This window comes from Melospiza melodia, chromosome 8, assembly GCF_035770615.1.
Source record: "Melospiza melodia melodia isolate bMelMel2 chromosome 8, bMelMel2.pri, whole genome shotgun sequence".
NCBI lineage: Eukaryota > Metazoa > Chordata > Aves > Passeriformes > Passerellidae > Melospiza > Melospiza melodia.
In genome coordinates, this window is record NC_086201.1 from 3,869,984 (window position 1) to 3,892,447 (window position 22,464).

General features: G+C 40.9%; 1 protein-coding gene across 1 annotated transcript in view; it reads right to left on the bottom strand.

The window, feature by feature from the left end:
* Nucleotides 1-5,897: 5,897 nt before the first annotated feature.
* The window catches only part of ARHGAP15 (Rho GTPase activating protein 15), a 322,029-nt gene continuing 305,462 nt past the window's right edge, over nt 5,898-22,464 (bottom strand). The window contains exon 14 of the mRNA XM_063161573.1: nt 5,898-7,181. Coding sequence (XP_063017643.1) covers nt 6,998-7,181 — 184 coding nt within the window. The 3' untranslated portion in view covers nt 5,898-6,997. The remainder of the gene's footprint in view (nt 7,182-22,464) is intronic.

Genomic DNA, 22,464 nt, shown 5'->3' on the forward strand with positions numbered 1-22,464 from the left:
CTTTCTTACACCATGTCCAGCAGTCTCAGACAATGAGTAACATCTTTTTCGGCTGGTGCTGAGTCTGCTGAAGCCACTTAAAAGACCCACCTTTCCAATCCATTAGCTGGAGCTGATGCACTCCATGATAGACTCTGGAGAACCAGGGGGGCTTTTCCCCCATGCCATCAGATGTAAGAAATACACCCAGGACAGGAGAACACAGTCCCAGAAAATGCACCAAATCTCAATTTATCCCCCTGTGTTGAATTGTCCAGTCAAGGAAATGTTTTGATTTTCAAACCCTTTCCTTTTTTTTTTTTTCTTCACTTTCCCCCCCTCCTCCTTTTGTTTTGGGAAATGAGAAAAATATATAAAAGCAAGTTATTAATAAAACATCTATTATGCCCATGGGACAGAGGTCCTTCCGTATTGTTCAGATGGCATGTTTATTGTTGACATCTCTCTTTTCTCTGAGTATGCACAGAACCCTGAAATCCTTTTACATTTTTAATAAGATTATTTCTTTTTTTCAATCTAGTGCAAGAAAACCGCATCTGCAATATGCATAATACTCTCAAAAACTGCAGCATCAGAGGGAAAGCACTGCCAACGATTTTGGCTATGTGCACTTCAAAGGGACACAATGTGAAAAAGAACAGCACCAGAGGTCTCAGGAAGGTGCTCACATTTTGCATCTCGGGGTGTGTTTGTTTAAGGTAGTTGCCTTATTTTTCAGTTCTCTCATTTGAGGTAAAGCAGATCATAAACACAAGAGGGAATTTGATTTGTTTTCCATAAATCCGGAGTAAGCCACGTTGTTGTGTTGCTTTGTCTGAACTCAGTGGCCTGTGGAGCAAGGTGAGCACCAGCTCTGTGTTCCTGCAGCACTGGGGGTGTGTGTGGAATTTGTGGTTCTGTGAAAATTTGGGTCCTCCAGCTGAAAAACAAGAGTGTGCAAAAACAAGCATCAACCCTTGTGCTTCCCCCTGGGAGTGTGAGGGTACAGCCCCACACTGCACCCGTGCTGAGGGAGCTGCCTAACTGTGCAGGACCCCTGCAGCAGGTTCCAAGTCCATGTCCATGAGCTGGCATTTTATATTCCCTGCTCACCCTTTCACCCACCTGCCCTGTGGGCAAAGGACTGCAAAGGGCCCAGGAACCAAGGTAAGGGTTGGTCCAGGCAGGTACCAGATGGCCAGGGTTACGTGGCCGAAGCTGCTGGCGGAAATTTGGAGAGCTGCAAGGTGAAGTAGCCACAAGGGAGAAAGCAGCAGCAGTGGCACATTCTCTGTGTACAGACAAAAATAGCATTTAATTCCCCAAATTCCCTTGTGAACCTGGCCCAGGCAATAAGGACAGTTCAGTTCTTTGGTGCAGAGCAGAAATCAGATACAAACAAGAAGCTTGATTATTTTAAGAGCTGCAAAGGGTTCAATAATGAAAATATTAAAGATCCTTCCCTTTGGATGCTTAAGAGCTTGGTTCTAAAAGGCAGAATAGATGCACAGAGCATCCAGTGAAAGACAGAGCAAGTTATAAGAGGTGTGGCAGATCTTCCATTTGAGGGAAGGTTAAATTGATTAAGAGACAAATGAGAGGTGATGTGTTAGTGGTATATAGGAGAGTGAATTGCCAGGAGAGGTCACTCAGATGATCCTATTTAGCCTTTCCCATAAATCAAGAGCAAGCAGAGTGCTATACAATGGTACTAAAAGCTAATGAATTTAAAAGTGATACAAGTAAAATATTTTCTTACATGGTGCATAATTAACCTGGGAAATTCATCAGATACCATTAAGACAAAGAGCCTTAGCAGGATTAAAAATGGATAATAAGTGACAGAAGCTACATAAAGACAGAACTGTATACAGGGTGTTCAGCCATTTATTTAAAACCATTTACTGCCTGGGGCTGCAAAGAAACATCCCCTGTGGGAAAGGCTGACATAACACTGGACTTTTTCTACCTTTTTTGCTGCAATGGGCAGGCTGGAACCTGAGCAATGGGCTGGTCAAACCACTTTCAGTATGGTCACTTTAATTTTCCAGAGCAGAGGCCATAGCACCACCTACCCCAAATTGCAACCAAAAAGCTTCTGAGCTGCTTCTTTGAAAGCTTTGAGACAATATAGAAATCAGTGGTGGAGAGGTGGTTGTTCCCTTTATCCACCAGAAATGCAGCCAAAAAAACTTATGGATGAGAGCTGAGCACAGAAATTGCTCTTTGACAAAGAGGAGAGAAGAAGTGTGTGGAATTTGAGTCTATATTTTATTAACCAAAACGTGCTCTAGAATGGGGGTGTTTTGTGGATAACTAATTTCCACTCAATCTGAGCTTGCAGTGCTTTATGGTCTCTCTTACACTCGTTGAGCAAAGCCTTCAGCTTCCACTGAAGGTGTAAGGGGTGGCCCCAGGTGTCTTGGAGGTGTGGACAGCCTGCTTTGCTGGGACATGGTGGATTCCCAGCACCTCTGAAGCATTTCTGAGGGTTTAAGGGCAAATTATAGAAAGTCAGAAAACTTCACCGTGGTCAAGGCGCTGTAAGACAAATTTCATTCTGTTCTGTTGTCTCTGAGGTTACCCTGCCCTGGGTGCCTGCAAAACCCCAAATACCTGATTATTAGAGGTGAATTCAGGGTGTAGAATAAAAAGTGGATGGTGAGGTCCTGGCAGAGTTTGCCCAGAGTGTTTTATGGACTCCCCATTCCTGGAAGTGTTCAAGGCCAGATTGGATGAGGTATGGAACAACCTGGGATAGTGGAAGGTGTCCCTGCCCAAGGCAGGGGGTTGGAAAGGAGTGATTTTTAATGTCCCTTCCAACCCAAACCATCCTATGAGTCTACTTAAAAAGCAAGGAAAAAAAAAAGTTGGGTCTGAATTAAAAGAGCACTAAATTAGAAAGTTCCCTTTTGGCACATTAACCATCTATGTGTCTGAGTTTCTTACACATTTATGGACAGTGGCATTGCCTCCCCAACTATCATGTCCTGAGTATGGAATTCAGCTTTATTTTAAACATCAATGTATATTCTGTGTGAAAACCAGCGGTGAGGGCTCATGTTCTCTATCCAACATGAAGCAAATCTTTGCAACAAGACTCTCTAAGCAAAAAGGTACATTAATTCTCACAATATTTCAGGTATGTTTGGAAATATGAGGTTGTGGAGTGTAAAAACAGCCTGGAGTGATGGCAGAGGACATTCATTTGCTGTGATCGCTTGTAAATTGGCACTAGAATGAGGTTTTTGCTTTAGTAGCCTCCTGAAGCATTTCTTGAAGAGAAAGGTTTGGGTACAGCCTGACCTCCACAGGCCACTTGTTTGTCCCTTGATCTTTACAGAAAGATTGCTGTTTTTTAACCCAAAGTGGGTGCTAGGAAAGGCTCCTGTGCTCTACAAAACAACAGCCCTGGGCTCCATTTTTGCATCCTGCAAAGCCCAGGAGCTGTGATGAGACCCACGTCTCTGCTGATGCTCATCTTCCCTGTGCTCCAGGATTCCTTCCTGCACCTTCCTGGGCCCAACTCCCTGCCCAGCTTTCTCCCAACTCTACCCACGGTCTGTGTCCTATGTGGAAATTTGGAAATTGATTAGCTGAACTTCTTGAGTGCCTTGGGCTGAACAACAGCCTCAGGCTCTGCTGCAGCATGGGGTGCTTGCAAAAAAAGGGCTGAGTGTTACCTGCACCGTGCTGGCAGGGAATTAAAGAGCTGTTAAAATGTATGCTGCCTGCAAAAAAATGTGTATCCACATGCATGTAAATAAAAAGAGGAATAAAGGGTTGTTCAGGGGAGTTTGTCTCCTCTTTTAGCTGTAGCTCATCAAGTCAGTGTGTCTCATAATTGTTTTAGAAATCCTGCTTTGGAGTAGAATTTATTGAGTTAAAAACTGACAGTCTCTCACTGAAGCTTACAATTCAATACACGGATGTTTTACCTTTATTTTAATGATAAAATTTTGTGGCTGTTTTTGGTTCAGTTAGAGGTTTATTTCTGATATCTCCTTTTACGGAACCAATCCGAGTTTTGTGCACATGCTTCTCAGATGAGTTTGAGTAGAAGATGCTCTTCACAGGGAGAAGATGCAGATAAACAGCGATCCTTGGACATATTTGTCTCTGCTGCATTCTCAGGTTTAATTTTTCTGATCATTTACCATTAATAGCTCCTTGCTCAAAATATCTGTGGCCCTTCTCAAACTGATGCTGGCTCCTGAAAAAGAAAGGCCTTCTGCAAGTCTAATTTTGACTTGCTAAATATTTAGCAGAGTTGGAGCAGAACTGCTACTATTGGAATATTCACTAAGTGATAGTGAATATTCCAATAAATAACAAGTGGAAGAGCAACGTGGTGGCAATACAGGCTCAGTGAATTGCAAAACCTGGACACTTTTGGGATTAAGAAATGTTTATGTCCAGCAACAAGAGTCTGTCAGAGTCCTGGGTTGTGAGCTTGGGTAATAAAGAGCAAATGGCCTGAGCAGGAGGAGAAAGAAACCTTGCTGCAGTTAAGGCTTGGACACTTATTTTTATTTTTTTCCCACTCTTCCCCTCTTTTATCCTTCTGGTTTCTGCTGATGGCAGGGCCTGAAGGGCTGGCTCTTTGACTAATGGTTGAGTCAGTAATTTTTCCCATTAAATTAATGTATGTATTAAGAGAGACAGGAAGAATTGGTCTCTTGGGGAAGGAAGCAGCTTGGTAGCAAGGCATGGCCATTCCTTTGTGCTGTCGGGATGAGAAAGGAAAGGCATCTGCTGCAGGCCCTGGATTTATACACTCCTCTGGTGAGAGCCACTTGTGTCCCCCCAGATTGTCTGCCCACGTCCAGGCTGCAATTTAACAGAGCATTTAGCAGAGCAGTCAGCATTTTTGTGCAGTGTTCTTGTAAGGAACCCTTCAAACCCAAAGAAAGGCTCGTGTGTCCAAAAGTTCCCTTGATTTTTTTTTTTTCCCCCCTTTAAACCAGTTGATCTTGAGAGAGATATGGTGCATTTCATAAGCCCTGTCTTACAAAAACAAGACAAGAGGAGTCTCCATGCTCCGAAGAAAGCCTGAAAGAAGATTAATTAATTAATTAAGAATCTTTTCTTCTGAGTGCAACAGGCTCCAAGTAACAAGTGAACTTTTCATTTCCAGTAATAGCAGAAATTACTTCAATAGCATGATTGTGAGCACCCGTGGGGCCATAATGTGAATGGTCTTTATTAAGGAATAGACTGAACTTCTGACTATCTTTCTTCCAGTCATTTCCACAGGCTATAAACAGCGCCTGGTTTGTTGCTATTAAAAGAGTCTATAGATGATGATCCTGAAAAGCATCACTGTTTAAGCACTCATGGCTTGACATTAACATGAAAAATATTTTCTTGAACATAAAGTGAATTTGGGCTCTCCAGTACATTATAGTTTTGTTCAGAAGTTGTTGAGCTGGATATTTGTGATACGAGGGAGATTTTTGTTTGGTTTCATGCTTTTCATTTTGACTACTGGTCACTACCCCTCTGTTTTGCTTGATTTTTCAGACATGAGCAGTCAGAAAAAAAACATCTCAGGGCTGGTTTTTATGCTTTCTTGGTGTTGTTTTCTGCCTGTGTTAGCACCTGATGAAAGAGCCTGGTCTTAGTTAACCATCAGGCCTCATTGTATATTTGTTCCTATAAATGACCACTCCAAGGAGTGACCTTTCCTGAATAACGTGGAATTTTGCACAACAATGCTGAGTAAAAACCGAAGCAGCCCAGGATCTGCTGAGGTGATATTGAAGACATATCTCTCATGCACAGCAGACCTATGCATTAATCCTATGTTTTGGGGTCTTTAATTGCTTTAAATATTTGCTTCTGGATCTGTGTTTCACACATCTTATTTACATGGTTTATTTTTCATTTTATGAACAAATCGATAACCAGACAGACTCTTTACCACACTGGATTAGTTTTATTTATTCTCTTTGAACTTGATTAAAAAGCTGTCAAACATAAGTCTACATTTTATCACCAGAATACTTTTACAAAACAGGGTAGGAGATGTGTATAGCTGGAAACATACATTTCAAAATGAAACAATATTTGATATATTCTAGACAGTTACCCTTTTGTTTATCCATGACAACTGAAACTAACCATCAAATGCATAAATTGATTCAAGTCTAGCCAAGTAATCCTAAGGGCATATGAAAAGGCTTTTTTTTTAAAGTTCTTTCTAGATGAATTTAATGTAGTTCACCAATAAAGCATCCTCAGGAGCACAATACAAATGCTACAGAACATGAGATAGCTGGGGAAAGCGGGCAGATGTACAGTGTGATGAAGAATCAAAATGGATGTTACATTAAAATGAGCAGTCATGCAATGTCTTCATTTCATGTACAGCGTTTAAGTAAAAATGCCAAAGTTCCAATTCCATTTTTAATTTCTTTTAGGCACTGTTATGCAAATGGTGACATTCTCATTTTGTTTGTGTTTGTTTATTTTATTTGTTTAAAAGCATTAAATGCAATTTTTTTTCCCCAGCTCTCGGCATAGACAAATGATTATTCATCATGTCTTTAATTTTCAACGTATATCAAAGAGAAAGGTAAATTATACTCAGATTAGCTATGAATGATCTCGTGTCACTGCCTTAATTCATTGCTTTAAATATACATACTTTAATCCGTTTTCCACAAACCTCCTCAATTATTATCTGTCTTTCTGTGCCATTGCATATGTTGGTAAACAGCATTTTCTATGGTCTAGGGCCATATGCTGTATGCTCAGCTTGCAGAAAAAGTGACACTTGGAGTGCTAGCATAATGAAACTCTCAAAGGGTTAATGCAGAATACATATAGGCAAATGTTGACAATATTTTTTATTCCAATGTTTGAAAATTAGACACAAAATCATCATTAAGTTTGCACAAAACGAGGCATCTGTCACTTGAAAGAAAAAGAAATATTTCAAAGATATGTTTACAGAAATGTAAAAATATTAGACATCAAGACAGATGTGAACGTTTTCAATAACAGGCCCTGTCTGTCAGTCTTCCCCCGAGCCGAAGATCTTGCTGTACTCGCTCAGCATAAGTTCAACTATCTGATTTTGGTACAGCATGTGGACTGCCATGTTCCCTGTCTCCTTTTCAGGTCTAAGCAGTGTTGGTCCAAACACAATTCCTAAGCTCTGTGTTGACATAAGATTCACGGATTCCTTGGCTGCTATCCTGTTGACAAAAAGGAAAGAACTGGTTAAAAAAGAAGGGTGTCAGAGGAGTCACTGTTGCTCTCGAAGCACATAGAGGCACTTTTTAAATGTTTCTCCTGATAGGGGTGTTTGTTTGGTTTGCTTATCCAAAAGAAAGGGGAGGCGAAGGAAATGTCTGCCAGTGTGACAAACAAGGAAAGGAGGGATTTTGTAGTGCCAGGGAGAAGATTCCCTGCTTCCCTTAACATGGTCTCCAGCACTGAAAGAGTTGTGAAAACCAAAAAAAAAGCCCCTTAATGTAGGGCTCATATGAAACACATTCCTTCTGCTAATTTAAATCCAATAAAGTGAGTATGGTCTGAAATGGATTGTGAAATTTATGTAACTAAAGACTTTCGCATGCCTTATCCTGACACAAAGTTTCTTGAAAGACACAGAGACCACATACCTTAATGAGATGACTTAGAAAATAATGGTAAGGATTATAACCTTTGATATCTTTATTACCCACAAAATTACAAGAGAAGGACTATTATTATTAAAAGTTGATCTTGTGTCTATATTAAGACTTAATATTCCTGTGGAAAGGGCATTAAGGATGGAGAAGTCTGGTCTAAGAACAGCACAGGTTTAATGGATGGAGTTTAGGTAGGAAGTTTGGCATAAATCTCTGCGGTGGTGAGTGCAGACTAAGTAGAAATCCATTTCCCTCAACCCTCCAGAATATATTATGTATCCTAGGGTAGGAAAGACTAGTAAATGAAGACACATATTTTATAAATAAATTGCACAGCTCCACCAAGGAATGCAAACTAAATGTAGCTTTATTATGTAAATGTTTGAATTTATGGATGCCTCCTTAACCTGCTAGTTTTAACTCCAGTATTCCAAGTGGATTGTTGAAGCCAAGTTCTGCTTTTCCCCCCTCTCTCAATAAATTGTCACTCATTTACCTTTTCAAAATCCAGACAGCCATTTAAAAGCCATCACAGCTGTCTCTGTTTTCCTATACCTGTAGCTGAACTTACAGCAAGCCACACTATAAGGGAAAGAAACTTTGTGAGACCTAATGGCTCCAGGCACTCAGAAAAGTGTTTCTTTCATGTTAGTGGGTGGGTCACACAGCAAAAAGCATCTCTTGTGGATTTGTGCCAATCTCATCGTTTACCACATTCCTGGAGCATCAACACTCATGTTTTTCTCCCCCATATATAAATAGGAAGAATACTTCTGCCTCATGCTAGTAACCGTGGTGTCCATTCCACAAAACTCTCCATATGGCACTAATCAGATTGGCTTAACTATTAGTTTCTTAAAATATAGCATCTTCATTAATTTTTAAAATAAATTAATTATCTTTTCTCTGTGGTAATATTAATATATCATCTCTTCTCTTAGGAGTTCAGAAAGTCTCAAAAGTTAGAAGTTTTGTTGCCAAGCGACTGCGTGGGCTTCTGATGGATGTCACACATCTTTATCACAATTAAAAATGTTACAGAGGTGATGAGATTGTTTTGCTTCATGCCACTTATGCAGAAGCATGTACAGAAAGCTTGGGGACCTCTCCAGGAGAGAGGTTTGGTTTCTGTTGAGCTTGTTATGTGGTAAAAGTTGGAAACTTCACAAGGTATTTGGAGATGGCATCAGCAGGAGTAGAGATGCATGTTCACTGGAGGGGGAAATTCAGCAGCTTTGTCTTGGGTAAGTGTAGAAATAATAAATTTATTGATTTAACATTTTCCAGCAGTCAGGAGGTGGGGATGTGGCAGGAGGCAGTGGAGGCTGTGCTTGGAGTGTGTTGGTGGCGGAGAGGAACTGACTGTGGCTCAAATATAACAAGGCATTAAGAAAATTTGTGTAAATTTGGGTTCCCTGAGCTTAATGCTAGAATAAGCAGTACTGCATTGAGGAAGTGTCTTAAAAATCCTTGATATAACAATGCAGTTTCACTTGTTTGCACCATAAGAACAAAAAAACCCATAAAGCAAGCGAACTTGGGAACATGGAAAGTCTGAATAGTTAAATAATATGTGGTAAAACACAGCTACTGAAGAAGGAGAAAGAAGGAACTCAATCCACCCTGAATAGAATAATTATAAGTTTTGGACTTTATGTCTTTTTGGATTACAGACATTTACCAAAGAAATTCTATAACTGATATTTTTATCATCTCTCCACAAAAGAAGTCAGTGCAAATCAAAACAAAATATGCACACTTAGTTCTTTTGCTATAGCTACTAGGTGAAATTGAGCTGTTAAAAGAGAAAATATTGAAAAAATGGACAAGAATTCTTTTTTTGGCAAGAAAAAGAGCAGAAAGAGTGACACACCATTTTCAACATAAAGAGTGAAAGGAAATGCCAGAGGTACTTTTTGTCAAGCCCAACTGAAAGGAGCAATGATCCATCAGTTTAAGGTTATTTTAGAAATAATCTATAATCCGGTGCCACAGATGTTGGAACCATATCAAGAAATTGTTGGGTGCTATGCTGCACAAGATTTTAATTTTTTTTTCCCTCCAAAATGACCAAGTCTCAAGAATGTCTTCAGTCCTTAAAATCACAAGTCGGTAGAAACGCAGAAAATACAGTTCTCATTATTAATAGTAATGAAACTAATGATGAATTAAAACAGCAGAAGTGTCTGATAGGAGGGCTGTAGTGTCAATGGCAGATATATAAGGAAAAATACTTGGAATTTATGCTTTGGCTGTTGCCAAGGCAACTGCAAGCTGGAAAACGTGTGACGGAGAGCAGGGCAAGCCTACAGCTAAGAGGGTCATTGTATGGTGACTTGGCTCTCTAGTTCCATTAAACCTACACTTTTCAAACTCTCTAAATAAAATCATTATTAATTCTGACGTTTGGAAAGCACACTGGATTACTGCTCCAAGCACAGTAGGTGTTAGGAAATGTTCTTCATCCATTTTTACTTTGTAGTAACTGCTGAGGAGGAGAAAGGGTTTCCACAGTGACTCTGACTCAATATCTTAATATTCCTATTGCACATAAAACATTGGGGAATTCAGTGTACTTAGGGAGGAAAATCCCATTGGAAAGGACACTGTTTTACTGCAGGCTGGAGAGTGTTGGAGGGTAGAGCCAGCTGCTTTGAGAACTGCTCACTTTTACTTTCTTATCCTTTTCCAGCCTACGAGGATTTAATTTTGCTCAATGTCAGGGCCATTTCTTCCCTTAGCAAAACTGGTTTTAACTATGCCTGGTATTCTTTCGCTGGTTTAAATTATATTTAAGGGTAACTATTCAGTAGGAAATTCCTGTTATTCTTCCACGAACTGGTAATATAGACTGTGACAAAAGGACAACACATTACAAAATGAGGGGGTCAGAAGAGTAAGAAGGGGTTGCTTGGTATGAGATGAGGTTTTGTTGTTATCAGAATCCTGTCCTCCAGTTATGCACAATATTTGTGTTCACTAGGGAAGTCTGCCACTAGAGACAGAAACCAAGACCAACACAGAGGCCAAGAGAGATTAATGATAAATAAGAATAAATGGGACTCCACCAAAAAAGATTTAAAATGCTGTATTCGTGTCATCTCTCCTCTTGGTATAGGAACTAACCTTGTGGAATTAGGACCCAGCTCCTCTCTGAGTGGGGTATTCCATTTGGGTGGGTTTTGTGGCTTTGCTGAACTGTGCTGGCAAGCACTGTCATAGCCAGAGCTGCCCACCCTTATGGAGGATGGGACTGATTTGAAATGTAAGTTCCTGTGAACTGCCTTAATAGGTCAAAGTGTGTGCCTCCCATTGATTCACTTTGCCAATAATTATCCTCAAATTAGCCACTGTCTCTTTCCTATCTATTCTCAGGCATATGCAAATGTAATGTTGTAGCTTAAGGACTTGGCCCTGGTAAGGGCTCAGCTGCCTTCAGCTCTCCCCAGCAATAATTCTGTTAACAGGCCTCTTCAGTGCACTGGTACAGGCCAGTTTTTATGCAGCAGCTTTCTGACTTCTGGTATTGCAGAGCTCCCAATCAATTTGTTAAAATTTGTCTCTTATGACGAACAGCTTTCAGCTCAACGTTTTACGCTCCCCTCCTTCCCAAACGCTGGTTCACAGGAGTTAAAAAATAACAGGTATTACATACTTTGCTTTAGAGACAAGACATTTGGGAAAGAATCATCCAACCTTGAAATAAAATCTTTATTGAAAGCAATTCTACATCCATGCCAGTCAGATACATTGTGTGATCAGAGGAGGTGTCCCAGGGGAAAGCTCAGTGCTGTAGACAGGGTTGATTACTTGGACCTCCTGTCAGTTCTTAACTCATTGACAGTGGCTGAGGCATTCAGTACAACTTTGTTTTCTTTATTTGGAAGTAAAGTTAATATACTTACCTTAACTGTGCCAAATGTACTGGAAAATAACCTGATAATAAAACGTACTGTCCTAGGAAGTGATAATGTCTGTGTGTGTATAAGCACATTTTCGCAGGGCTTTTGCAGCTGGGTTTTTCAGTGCTAGGAAGGAACCACAGCTACAACATGAAGCACAGATAACCTAAACTATCAGTTTTTTTCCTCAGCATATTTTCTTTTCATTTAAGGCCTGTTACACACTTTCCTGAGATACAGTATATCACAGCCACATCATTTTCTGTCGTCAATTTATTTCAGTTCAGCTGCAGTTGTTGTTTCTTGGGAAGAACCTGAGTGGGTTTTGGTACTAAAAAGACAAGTGAAGTTCAGCTTTGAGAGTCCTCTTAAAGGACAAACAACAATAGGGGTTTTAAAATAGATCAAACTCTTGCAGAGATATCGATAGACGAGCTGAGGAGAGAAACCAAAATACACACATCGTGGAGGAAGAGGGAAGGGCCTCTGCATTACTTAACTCCATCCTGGGAAAATTATACAGGTAACTGGTGGTGAGGGAGCCCCTGATGCCACAAACTCTATTTGTGCAAACTGTTCACTTCCTTGCACTGCTTCATAGATAAATTTCAAATTCAGCATTAAATTCAGATTCTTGATATGTTATGAATGCAGACTAAACCTCTTAATTATTGATGTCCTGGCTGCATGGGTGATTTGCTCAGGTGCATTGCAGTGGCATTCACCAGCTGGTGAAGCTAAGCAGATGCAGACATCACCAGTGGAGTCCTAAACTTGTGAGATCTGTACACTGTGATGGGAACAGGGAGATTGGTGTGTATGGAACTGAGATCTGAGGCTTCTGCTTATAGAGGAGCTCCAAAGCACCACAATGTCTGTCCTTTTCCAAATGTGCCTTGTAGTTTCCTTCACAACAAACAAGCACAAATCAGGGGTCACAGTGCACTAACACAGTTTTAAGCTAGTTGCATCTAGCTGTGTAAAACATGAAGGCATTTTAAATCCATAGGTAGAATTTGAAACAATGGCTAGGCTGGTAATAGAGAAACCAGGTCATGGTGTAGGATATGTTACAAGAGGGGTCAGAAATAGTTCAGACATACTTGAGAGCTTGCTTTTGCTGAAAATAGCCTCCATGGCTCCTGGCCTACAGAAACTCCATAGGCTTCCTGTGCTCTGCAGCTGTGGGTTCGTGTTACAGCACTTTGGGAAAAATCCCTTCTCTTCAGTTGCTCTGGGATACAAGAAGGAGCACTCAACGCTGTCCTCCTCCACAGCCCAGGCTTTAAATGCGACCATTGGGTGGCTATATATAGCACCTGGACAGCTGACAGGGCCCTGGTGGAGAATGGGCTTCCTCAGGGGATCCCCTGCGTATCTCACAGCACGAGCCCTTCCCTGGATGAACTGCCTTGGAGCCCGGCCCTAAACGAGGATAATAACTAAACTAGCTCTGAACATTGCTTCACAGTTGGCTGAATAGACTGTGAAAAGCTGAGGAAAGGCATTTATTCTGGCTTAGCCTGGTTTAATAAGAGAGCAGTTAAAAATAAAGTGGGTGAACTTTCCTTCCCATGCGACGACCCTGCAGAAGAGCGTGTGGGCTCTTGCCTTTGCACACACCTCACAGAATGTCTTGTGGAGAAAGAATTTATCTGCTGGGTGGCTGAGGACAGCATGTAAAAACACATTTGAGTATCTAAAGATACTGCAGGCTCTACATTCAGGGGTTTCATTCAGGAAAGTGCTTTGGAGAAGTCCTGCTTGTTCTTCTGCACAAGGGGAGGTGCTCCTGCTCCACTGAGGAGCTGTGAGAGGGGGTTACAGTTTATCTGCACCTCAGCCTTGGGATTGTTTGTTTTTCTGGACATCTTCTGAGTCACAGAAGCTCCAAAGGCAGGAGGGGCACACTGGTGCATGGACAGCAAGGGCAGGAGCCTATTGCCACATTGTGGCTCCACCAAAGACCTTGCCATGGGCAAAGGATCAGGCCCCACTCCCCAAAACCAACTTTATCAAAGAGATGGATTCAATATCTTTCCACAAAACCTTTCCTATTACTAAAATTCCAGTTCTCCCTTTTGGAACACTGATCCAACTGGGTGACCTGCTTGGCTCTTCCATTTACTGACAGCCAGCACTCTGTCCTCCCAGTTTGGCTTGGGTTCTAATTTTTTGTGTGTGAATGCAAACTGGTTCTGACTGGTGCTCTTACGAGGACAGATCTGTCTAGTCCACGTTGCTGTTGTGCCTGCAGTTGCCTCTTTGGGCACAGCTTTTGGTAGGAGCCAGCTGAAGGCCATGAGCTTCCCCAAGGAGCATCCTGGACTCCTCTGCCTGCAGCTCTGTGCACAAGGCATTCATTTCTGCCTTCTTCTGTAGCCCTGTAGCAGCAAATTCAGCTCAAACAAGAGCAAATCCCTGCCCAAAAGCCACACAGACACTGTAAGCAGGAGCCTTTCTTTGGGGAAGGGATGGGAGAGAGCAAAATCTCCTGTGGCAGATATTGGGCAGAGGCTGATGTGGTTCTTAGAGGTGTTTGGATAGTAGATAAAGGCAGGGTGAGACTACATAGAATAATAAGTGTTCAGACAGAAGCATACCACCTTAATGCCTAAAATGTATTTTTATCTGGTGGTGTACCTTCTGCTGTGCTTGAATATTTTTTAAATTTATTTTTAATTCCACTTCAGATATATTTTTTTCTCCAGAACAACTAGCTTGTTGTAAAGACCAACCTGTCATAGTTCCTGGATTTGTATGCTTTTGTGGCCTGTGTGGTTCAGAAGGCAACAGATAGTTTTAAATAAATAAAGCTTTAACTTTTAAAATTGCTTAAATATTTTTGTTCAAGAATGCCCAAAGCTTTCTTGTAACATTACAAATAAAAAGCAGTTAGTAACAATCTCGCTTAAATCACGAATTGTAAATATAGAACCTTTATCATCAGCACAGCACATCCAAAAATGTCTTTGTAAAATAAATCAAATTATATGAGTTAATTGATTCCAGGCAACATCAGCAACTGCAGGTGGAAACTGAATAACAGGATGTTTATTAATGAGGGACTATTAATCAAAATTGACAATATCAACTCCTGTTTCTTTTATTTGAATTCTACCTGCAAAATCCATGAACATACTCACCAGATTTTAAAATAAAAATTTAAAAGTAAAGAAAATGCTGACACGTGGGGTTTTAGCTTTAGATGTGGGGCTATTTGTTTAAACAGCGAAAGGATATCCTAAATCCAATTTGACAGACAATGCCAAAGATGCCAGTGGTAATTAATTAGCACTTAATTTAGACCACAGAACAACAGGATATGGAATTGGTGCTCAGTGCCATTTCCCCTTAGGCTTCATCTCATGAGGGTCAGGAGTATGGCTGTTGCATTGAAGGTCAGTAAATAAATTGGGGGAACACATTGACACTGGACTTTTCATGATAGATATCCTTCACCCTTATTGCTGCCTCTGGCTACGGCTGATGAGAAAAGGGCTGCAATTGTTGTGTGAGGAATGTTGCGGTGCCCAGGCTCGAGTGGAGCAAGGTGGTGCCTGAGCCCAGGAGCCCAACACTCACTGTGCTGGCAGAGAAATGCCCCAGCTCAGTGCCTGGGCTGGAAATAAACTCCTGACTGCAGCACAGAGAGCTTGAGGAACTCTGACAGGCGAGAAAATTCACTTTAAAAGCAGCCCTTAAGTTTGCTAGATTTGTGAGCTTAGCTTTAGATTAAGCATAATTAAAATCAAGGGAAGATTTTAAAGCGAGGTTAGAAACTAGGTCAGCAAGGGAAAAAACACGTTTCCTTATTATCCTCTTGTCTTTGTCTTAATAATGTTTGGTGCTCCTCCATAGAGCTAAAGGCTCTTAATAAAGGTGGATTAATGTTATTAACAGCATTGTTTCCTGATGGGGACACCGAGGCTTTGATGTGCTTAATGATGGACAAACAGAAAGTGCGTGGCAGAAAAACAGAGCCACCAGCTCTGGTTTGTACCTCAGTGAGAGAAGCCCCTCTGAGCAGCACACCCAGAGCAGGGGAGATATGGAGAACACACAGGAGACCCTCTGTCCCTTCTTCCCAGAGGCACATCAACTGCATTCTTTGGTTCAGATTTACTCATAGGAAAGGTAGAAAGATGATGAGACTCTGTATTATGATTTAATCCTCCTGCTCCCAGTAAAATTAGTGTATCTGTCAGACACTTCTATGCTCTATCTCCCAGTAATCTCTTCCTTTCAAGAGAGCCCCAGGTGGAAGGTGCTAGCACTGCCACAGGTGTTCAGTGATGTTTCAGCTTTCTGAAATCACTTCCCACAAACTGTACCTTACTATGCCTAAATAGTCCAATTCCCCACGTCCCACAGGGTGCTGAACAATGGGAGCTTCAGTATTTACAGCAGGGTGGCTCTGGTTGCACATCCCAGCTGTACTCCACTGGCACAGTTTTGTGCCCTTGGTCCCCTGAAGGGCTGTCTGCATTGCTACATCACAAAAATACTGAGCTAGGCAGCAGTCTCTGCTCAGAAAATGTGTTTTGGAAGCCCCAGGTTAAGAGTTATTTTAACTTTCACTCCATCACACCCTTTGCAGCATCTCTCTCTGGGCAGCGAGTGAAATTTTGATTACTGTGAAAATCACTGACAAAAATCCCAGAAACTGGGAGCCACAATGGAGTCAGAATCTCACCTTATATGAGATTAACTTTTCTCATTTTGGGTGATATCTACTTTTACTAAGTGGAATTACTGCTTTTGACTATGTTCAATTTATAACCTCTTGCAGCCTTCAATTACAGACTTTTTTGTGCTATAATCCAGTTGACAGCAAATAACTCAGCCCTGGATATGACAGGTTTACTTTCTGACTTAGAGCCCAGAAGGGGCAATTGAGTGGAATTTCAGCCTGGGATGTTGAGCTGTAGACATCTTGCCCAGAAATTCATCTCTGCTTGTGGGTCTAGAGCAGCCCATGAAAGACACAGTTTCACTATCAACACATTGGTTTTGTCCAGTGTCATGAATTAATTATTCACTTCTGTGAGAAACACAGTAATTTTTGACGTTGAATGTGGCAAAGAATTCCACAAAAGTCAGGGAACAAACTCTCGACAAAGTTTTCCTTTTTCTGTGAATTTTTTTATCATAGAATCACTGAATCATTTGCTTTGGAAAAGGCCTTCAAAAATATAAAATCAAATCATTGCAATTACTTCATAAATTATTTTGTTTCAAGTCTTTTTTAAATGATGAAAAAAAATTAAAATCTTGGCCTATTAAATGTCCTCAATATTAAAAAAAATCCATATTTTTTATCCTGTATTGTCACCATCTTGTTGTTTAAAGTGAAAGTCTTTTTGCTGCGATCTACCCAACAGAGATGATTTTCTATGGGATCTGACCTCAAGCAGGATTCCTCCTCTCCCAGGTTCAGTTCTGAGCTCTCCACAAGCTAGGATTGCAATATATCTGCATTGCATTTGTATCAGATTTGAAAGATGCTTTAACATGCCTCCCAGCACCACGATTGTTTCAGCCCCGATACTAAGCACGAGTAGGATGAACGCAGCTCTTAAATGCACTCGTGAGTATGTGCCACGAGTCTTTGATTTCCTTAAACTTATTTACATTTTACTCACCCTTGAGCAACGAATTTACTACGTCAGCATTGTCTTTTCTACTTACACTTTGTCTGTCTTGTCCCCTCACCTTAGCTTGATGTTTATTTTTTTGTGCACGTGTTTAGTCTGCTGCACTAAATGCAGGGACTGCCTGGAGTGGAGGATTTTCCATATATTGTGTCTTTCTAAGAAGCACCCTTTGTAGTACTGCAAGTTCTGCAATATTTCCTGGCTTTAAACTAGCTTTGAATTTTCTCATTAGCTCCTTTAAAGTCAAATACCCATTCACACATGTGCTGGTCTCAGATGACTCTGGTCTAACTGCCTCAGATTCTTTACAAAGTCTTTATACTCTACACAGTCAGCCCTACCTCTCTCAGTAGTCGTATTTCTTTCATCTTTGAAGCTTCAAGTGACCAGATTTGCCAATATCTGCTTCTGTCTAACCCTGATCAAAATCCACAGTTAAAAAAAGTGGTGAGAAAACATATATGAGTCTCTTAGACCTCCTAACCCAAACCATGTTTGACAGAGATTGAAGGATTTAGGAACAACAGGGACAACCTTGCTGTTGATATCAAAACCCTGATACCAGTCATCAGTCTTTGGACAACTCAAACAGTAAGCAGCTTTCAGGGCACCTCTCTGTAGGTGCTGCCTCTCCAGCAGAAAATGTCTAGCCTGAAGTGACTGTAAATGGATTTACAACTTATAAAGTGCCTCTTTAGCAAGCACACACTGTAGAGCTGGATAAACTTAATTTAGTATGGGAAGTAATGGAAAGCTCTTACTATATCGTTTGGAAAGGTTAAGCATCTCCTCACTATAGAGGCCAGGTGAGATCCAAAATGTGTTCAAGACTTGAAATTTGCCCTATGGCAGAAATCTCAGGGTTGGCTCTGAGTCCAGAGCAGCTGCAGCGATTTCCATGGGGTAGATGCCCTGAAGGAATGAAACCTCCTTATCCTGATGACACTTTTATGAGACCCTTATCCAGACATGGAAACAATCTGGGTTGTCTGAGGTGGTTAAAGTTGCCTGCTACTCCTGCTGCCACAGCCCTGTGGAAATCCTCTCTGGACCGAGAGTTTGAACAAGGCAAACTGATGTTCCCAGCAAACTTCACTTGCTGGAGAGCTTCCATATGCTCCGGGGCTGTCCCATATGCCCTGGGCTGACTGCATGGTGGCTGCTGATGGTGTTTGGTAAAGGCCTGCACTTGGCAGTGTGGATGGCAATGATCTGGGAGGTGAGAACAGTTTCCAGATGGATGAAGTGCTATCCTGAGGTGGTCTGGGGAGCCTGAGCCTAGTGCTGACACAGAGAACATGGTGCAAAAAAAGTTTGTGCTTTTCTGCGAAGGTGCTGGGAGAGCTACAGGAGGAGCCGCAAAAATTACAGAACTTTTCTGAATTCCTTTTTCTTGGCTTATCTCCATGGCAAGGGGTCTTCTTTTGGAAGACCACAGCAAAGCTTTGGAGAGGATGTGGCAGTGCTACCTAATGTTAGGGCTGAGGTGGATGTAAAATCCTCAGTTTAGAGGAGGTAACTGGTTGCATCTTGTGGACCAGGGGAGGAGGCAAATTGGCTGGAGAGAGCTGCTTCACAGATTTATGATTATACATAGCACCATAATGCGTAATGTACGAAAAGATAAATATTTTCCATTCAGCAACATCTTGCTGTATTTTCATCTAACTCTATAATTTTAATTATAAAGTGAACATAACCTGTATCAAATTATGATTTTGTTAACATATTGAATGAGGACAAGAAAAATAAATACCAGATTTTATACTGTACAGGCACATGAAGGTATAGTAAAAAAATCTGGTTTCCTTGACCACATTGTCATAATATGCATATATAACTGCTTATTGAATCCAGGCTGTGTAGACAACAGAAAGAACACTGGCTCCATACCATCACAATGCATGCCCACAACAAAGAGGAGGAAAGAACAGGCTCTTTCATTGTGTGTTTCTAACTATTACCAACATAAGGGCTAAAAACTACCTCTGTCTGAAGTGTATCTATACACCCATGCATAAGTTATTAACTGGGCTCTCTCAGCACAGTTGCTGAAAATATTAATATATTCAAATTATATTCTAGCTACTGCAAAAACAGTAGATCAGACAAATGTATTAAAATCTCTTCAGACAAAAGGAGTCATGTTATTTATAAAGTTCCTCCCCCCCTGCTCCTCACTGGAACACAAACCTTCATTGTATAGAGTACACGAGAATGCAAGATGATCCTTTAGATGTCAAAATGTGGCTAAAAGTTTGAATGTAATCATAAAACAGTGACTCCAGCGCTCGCCATAAACAAATTGTCACTGGCATTATGTAACTTGGACTATTCACAAAGTATAAAAGATGGGAAGAATAAAAGGTGGTTGCCAAACACTATGGGCCAAATCCAAAGGTCGTGCCAAATTGCGCCAGTGGGCTGGGAATTGCAAACCCAGCGTGGAATTCGGATTTACACTCCTCGGTTCTTGGGCTGCCTAGAGTGAGATTAAGGCTATTTTTTATTCAGTTTGTCAGGAAGGCAGCGAGGCAGCAACCAGTGGCTTCTGCAGCCCCCCTGCTCGCTCTTAGTGGGAGATGGGAAAGCGGGATAAAAGATTCCTAATTGCCACAGGACCCGTTTTTGTGCAGAGTGGCTTTCTGGGCTGCAAGCAGGCACAGTCAGCCACCAGCAAGGCAGCCTGGAAAGGGAGGCATCACTCTCAGATCTGGTGGTCTTGAATTTTTCATGTTACTATTATGTAGGGTGCTGCCTCTTTGGGCTGAGACCCTGCCTTCCGCCCGGACTCCTCTGGAAAATTGATTAACGAGGGAAGGCCATTCACCAAGGCAGAAGGTCTTGTTTGTGAACAACAACCAATCATTAATTCATACTTTCCTTCAGTCCAGGCTTTAGGTGTAAAGCATATCTGAAAACAAATGCGCTGCACAGATTTAAATTGTAACTAATGGTTGTGTTAATGCCCCACCAAACTAGGCGGTTGCCCACTCCTGCTTTTCCCCCCCACCCTTCCTTTAAAAAGTAAAATGACATTTTTCCCCCAGCCTGAAATAATTGCTGAAGCAGAGATACTGGTTTAACTCATTATGAATTATTAGTGGAAAAGTGGGTCTCAGAAGTATGTTACATCTGAAATATTTTTCGTCACTTGAACATGTGCCGTCCAGAACTGGCCCTGTTCTACCAGGCACTGGGAACAAACACTTCGCATTCACAGATGCTCCTAATTTGGTGTGGTTTGGAGTGTAATTTAGATCAAACGTATCCATGTAAATGAGTCAGGGCTTCTTAATTAGGTGCCTCTAAAGAAAAAACTTGGACCACATCAGTAGGTGTGGGTGTGGTGCCCACAGTACTGGAATCTTTCTATAGATGAAGCTGAGTTTTGTTCAGGCACACTGTAGGTTTTTCTTTCCTTTTTCATTTTTTTTCTTTCTTTTTTTTTTTTCCTAAAGCACAATAATAAATCTGCAGATGGCATAGACATAAAGACGCTACTTCAGAGGAGCTGTCTAAAACACTGTCTCTTTGGCAAATGCCTTAAAGTAGGTCATTCTGCTGTGATTTAGGTTTATATTTCATTGCCAGCTTTTTGTTCCCATTACAAGTAGAGTGCATTCCAGTCCACAGATTTGCTCTTCTTTTTTTTTTTTTTTTTCTGATTGGTTTTTATTTACAAGAATTTGTAGATCTTCCTAAGAAAATGGCCAATACCCTGTCAGAAGTAGTAATCATGCACTTGACCACAAAAAGAGATGTATAAAGGTGATAGCCTGCAAATATTGGAATGTAAAGTACCATTCTCTGGAAGGAAAAATTGTATTGATTCTCTTAACATGGTGATTGAAATGATTGTTGCATCTTTTGCAGTGTGTGAAAAAGGATTTGATCTAATGTCATACCAGAACCCTCACAGAGCAGGGCCCTAGTTGTTCAGGTATTTGCTTTTGCTTTTTATAAATTTGTCACTGAAAATCATGTATTTTATATCTTATTTAAAAAAAATAATCTGGGTCTATTTTCCCATCAAAGTGTTGGGGGATTTACATGCCAAACTCTCAGTGGCCTTAATGAATTACCTGCATTAATTCCCTTTCAATCAATAGTAGAATAGATCCTATTGTGTTGTATTAATTATTTTGCACAGAACACTGACATTTTGGCCTTAAAGCCTTTTTTGTTTTGTTTTGTTTTGTTTTTTTAAAGTCCCAATGAATATCTGAGAAACTTCAAACAAATTATTTATTTCACAACCTTAATTATGAGAAAAATCATGTATCTTTAGGCACAAAAATGAAAAGCATTGCAATTTACCCTTTGATGACCTTGTTGTGGACATTAGTGTGTTAGAGCCCAATCTCCCCAAAAAAAAAAAAAAAAAAAAGAAATAAAAGGGGGACAGAGCCATTGTAATGAATTGAGCACTCCTAATTTTGGCCAACAAAAAACGATTTGAGCTGGAAAGAACACTAACCCCAAGCAATATTAAGAGGTTACAAAATCCCATAAATTAACTCCGCCGGTGATATTTTGCTGAAGCCGACGCGAGTGCAAACCAGAAGCAGGATCCTCACGTGGTCCTGATTAACTGAAGAGTCCTCAGCAGTAACCAGCCCTGCCTGGGATGTGCTGGCCAGATGCACACGTACACCCACAGCACACGGATGAGCCTTCAAAGGCTTGGGGGGCTCCACTGGGGGACTGGGGAGCAAGCAAAGAGTGGAAGTGAGAAGTGCTGGCTGCGTCGTGGTGGGAAAGTGCCTCACCCTCTTCTCCATTCCTCACTTTCTTTATCTACACAACTAGGATAATAAAACTTACTGACCTGAAAAGGAAGTTAGGAGATTTAATTAATGTTTGAAAAGCTTTTTTGAGATCGTTTGATACTGAGTAATGTGGGATGAACAATAGGAGCTCTTGGAGACAGGGGCTCTATCTATCAGGGTTTGTGTACTGCACTCAGCACAATGGTGCCGTGCAGCCACAGAGTCAACTGTGTCATAAATATTTAAATTAAAACTATGTTAATTATTTTTATCATTCTGTTATTTGCTGATACACCAGTTCAGTACTTGGTAGCATTGAAAAGTACCGAGTGCAATTATTTGCCTGACTGTTATGAAAATCAGGGTTTATATTTTTAAATACAGTTGTGAAAATCAGAAATAGATGGAAGCAAGGGGTGAAAATGTGGCTTTAATTACTCATCATGCTTCTTGTTAAAAGCACTAAGCAGTAAGGTATTCTTTGGGGAAGAATTAACTTTGTAAACTTATTCCT